At 36.6% G+C, this 2864-nt stretch overlaps 1 protein-coding gene across 1 annotated transcript; it reads right to left on the reverse strand.

Annotated features, from left to right (window-relative positions):
• Positions 1-5: 5 nt before the first annotated feature.
• LOC109589248 (hemicentin-1-like) lies at positions 6-2635 on the reverse strand (the record flags this gene model as incomplete). The annotated part of the gene is made up of 8 exons (XM_020005357.1): positions 6-70; positions 151-567; positions 612-785; positions 842-1117; positions 1222-1647; positions 1746-1922; positions 1993-2409; positions 2462-2635. Coding segments are annotated over 8 exons (2126 nt in total), but the record flags the coding sequence as incomplete, so codon positions are not given.
• Positions 2636-2864: the final 229 nt, after the last annotated feature.

The raw sequence follows: 2864 nt of genomic DNA on the forward strand, positions 1-2864 counted from the left end.
TGCCAAACAACATTTATTGAGGATTTAGTCAATGCAGCTCCTTCCACAGAAATAGGAGGACCAACAGGAACTGAAAAAAGAAATAGATTTTTAAAATTGAAATTTGATTAATAAGTGGTTATTTAAAATTATCAACAAATTAATGTATACCGTGAACAGCAGTGATATTGGATGTGATGGAGGAGTCCAGCTCATCCACAGTAACTATACAGCGATACTCTCCAATGATATCAGTAGTGACTGAACTAAACATGAGATATCTACCAGTCTCTCCTGATATTGATGCAAATACTCCAGCATCATTCTTCTTCTCCCATTGAAAACTTGGATAAGGATAAGACTCAGCATTACAGTCCATAGTCACATTCCCATCAACTTCAGTGTACACATTGTCAGGTGGCTGCTCAGCAAAGTATGGTCTTATGAAGACACTAGTACTGAGTGCTTCATATCCAGCATCATTGGATAGTACACACTCATATGTACCGCCATGAGAAGCATTGACTGAAGTAAGCTCAAGATCAAAGCTCATACCAACACGTGAAACAGTTCTCTGCTCTACCAATTCTACAAAAAATATTATTTTGAAGATATCAATTTTCTAAACTTACCAGTGATGTTAGCATCTTGTCCCAAAGGACAGCAAACACTCAGTGTTGCATTATGAAACCAATTATACTTATTAGAAGGACCAGCAGTTGTAGTACACTCTAGTGTGATATCATCTCCTCTGTCCAATGTTATATTATTGACAGGACTAATGGCTGAGAATCCCTCAGGCGATGCTAGTGAGGAATGAAACAAATTATAATTGTAGGATTTTTAATTGTAGATTGCATACTTGTAATTGATGTAAAAACAGTACCACTTCCAGCAAGATTTGATACCTGACAAAAATATCTGCCAAAATCTGCTCCAATTACATCAGTAATAGTAAGTGTACTGGAAGATGATTCTACTATGATAAATCGTCCTCCATCAGTTAAGACATTCATACTATCTAGCCAAGAAAAAGTATTTCCTGGTCCTCCTCCAGCAGTACATGTAAAGGTTACATTGTCACCACCACTGACTGTGGCACTACTGACTGAGATCATGACACTGCCAAGAGGATTCACTATCAGAATAAAACAAAAAAAATGTGTATACTATATAAACAAACAGCAGTTATGTAATGTAGAAAAATTATAAAGGTAATTAAGGTACTATACTATATCTTACCAGTAACAACAGCTGGATTAGAAGCAGTCTCATTGATGATATTAGATACATTAGTATATGCAACACAACGATAGTATCCATTAGTAGAATGAACAACAGTACCCAAAGCATAAGTAGAGCCTTCACTATTAGCTATTTCAGTATATGGTCCTTCATTAGTGCTGCTTTTCTCCCAACGATACTCAGGGTCAGGAAAAGAATTAGCCATACATGATAGAACAATATTAGGGATCATAGTAGGAGTATTGACACTCATTGGATGAGTGACAATAGTTGGAGTAATGTAGAGACTAGCAGTTTCAATATCAAACCCAGCTCCATTGATAACAGCACAATGATAAGTACCACCAACTGATGAATCAATGTTACGAAGAGTAAGGACAGGACCAATACCAACTAGTGTCATATTAGTCAAGTTATCTACACCTGAAAACAAAAAAAACAAAAAATCATACATGCTTTCTCTCCTTATGGACAAGCTATTAGCCTCAGGCTTTCTATTAATAGTTTCAATTGATACTTACGAGATAAAAAGTCTTCAAATGTTTCGATACAATCATCACAGACTACACTAGTGGCATTGTACAGCCATACAAATTTACTGTTAGGCCCTGCTGTAGTGTTGCATGTGAAAGTAACATCTGAAGAAGGCTCAGAAATTATCATTGAAGGTTCGACGGTCACTAAATTCTGAGGTGATACTATTAAAAAATAAAAAAATTAATTGATTAATAAGTGCAGGTATCTAAAATTATCAACAAACTAATGTACCATGTACAGCAGTGACATTGGATGTGATGGAGGAGTCCAGCTCATCCACAGTAACTATACAGCGATACTCTCCAATGATATCAGTAGTAACTGAACTAAACATGAGGTATCTACCAGTCTCTCCTGACATTGATGCAAATACTCCAGCATCATTCTTCTTCTCCCATTGAAAACTTGGATAAGGATAAGACTCAGCATTACAGTCCAGAGTCACATTCCCATCAACTTCAGTGTAGACATTGTCAGGTGGCTGCTCAGCAAAGTATGGTCTTATGAAGACACTAGTACTGAGTGCTTCATTTCCAAAATCATTGGATATTATACACTCATATGTACCACCATGAGAAGCATTGACTGAAGTAAGTGCAATATTAGGAACCAGGCTAACACGTGAAACAGTGTCCCGCTGTAGCAATTCTACAAAAGCACAAAACCATGTTTTGAAAGATATCAATATTTGTGAACTTACCAGTGATGTTAGCATCTTGTCCAAAAGGGCAGCAAACACTCTGTGTTGCATTATGGAACCAGTTATACTTACTAACAACAGGAGAAACTGTAATACACTCTAGTGTGATATCATCTCCTCTGTCCAATGTTATATTATTGACAGGACTAATGCTTGAGAATCCCTCAGGTGATGCTAGTAAAAATGAAGCACTATAGCTCGGTCATTAACAGTTGTAATCTAAGACATGCATTCTCAAAATTCCAAAAATTTTTGAAAGCCTTAGCAACAACATAGAGATATCACTGGAATGTTTTACAACATCAAAGGCAGTGTTGTGTGCCCTACAGAAGCCACTTTGATAAATGCAACAAGGCACACCTATATAGAATGTTATTTTTGCTATTTGGGTGGAAAATACCAT

Source organism: Amphimedon queenslandica, unplaced genomic scaffold (genome assembly GCF_000090795.2).
Source record: "Amphimedon queenslandica unplaced genomic scaffold, v1.1 AMPQUscaffold_11498, whole genome shotgun sequence".
Classification (NCBI taxonomy): domain Eukaryota; kingdom Metazoa; phylum Porifera; class Demospongiae; order Haplosclerida; family Niphatidae; genus Amphimedon; species Amphimedon queenslandica.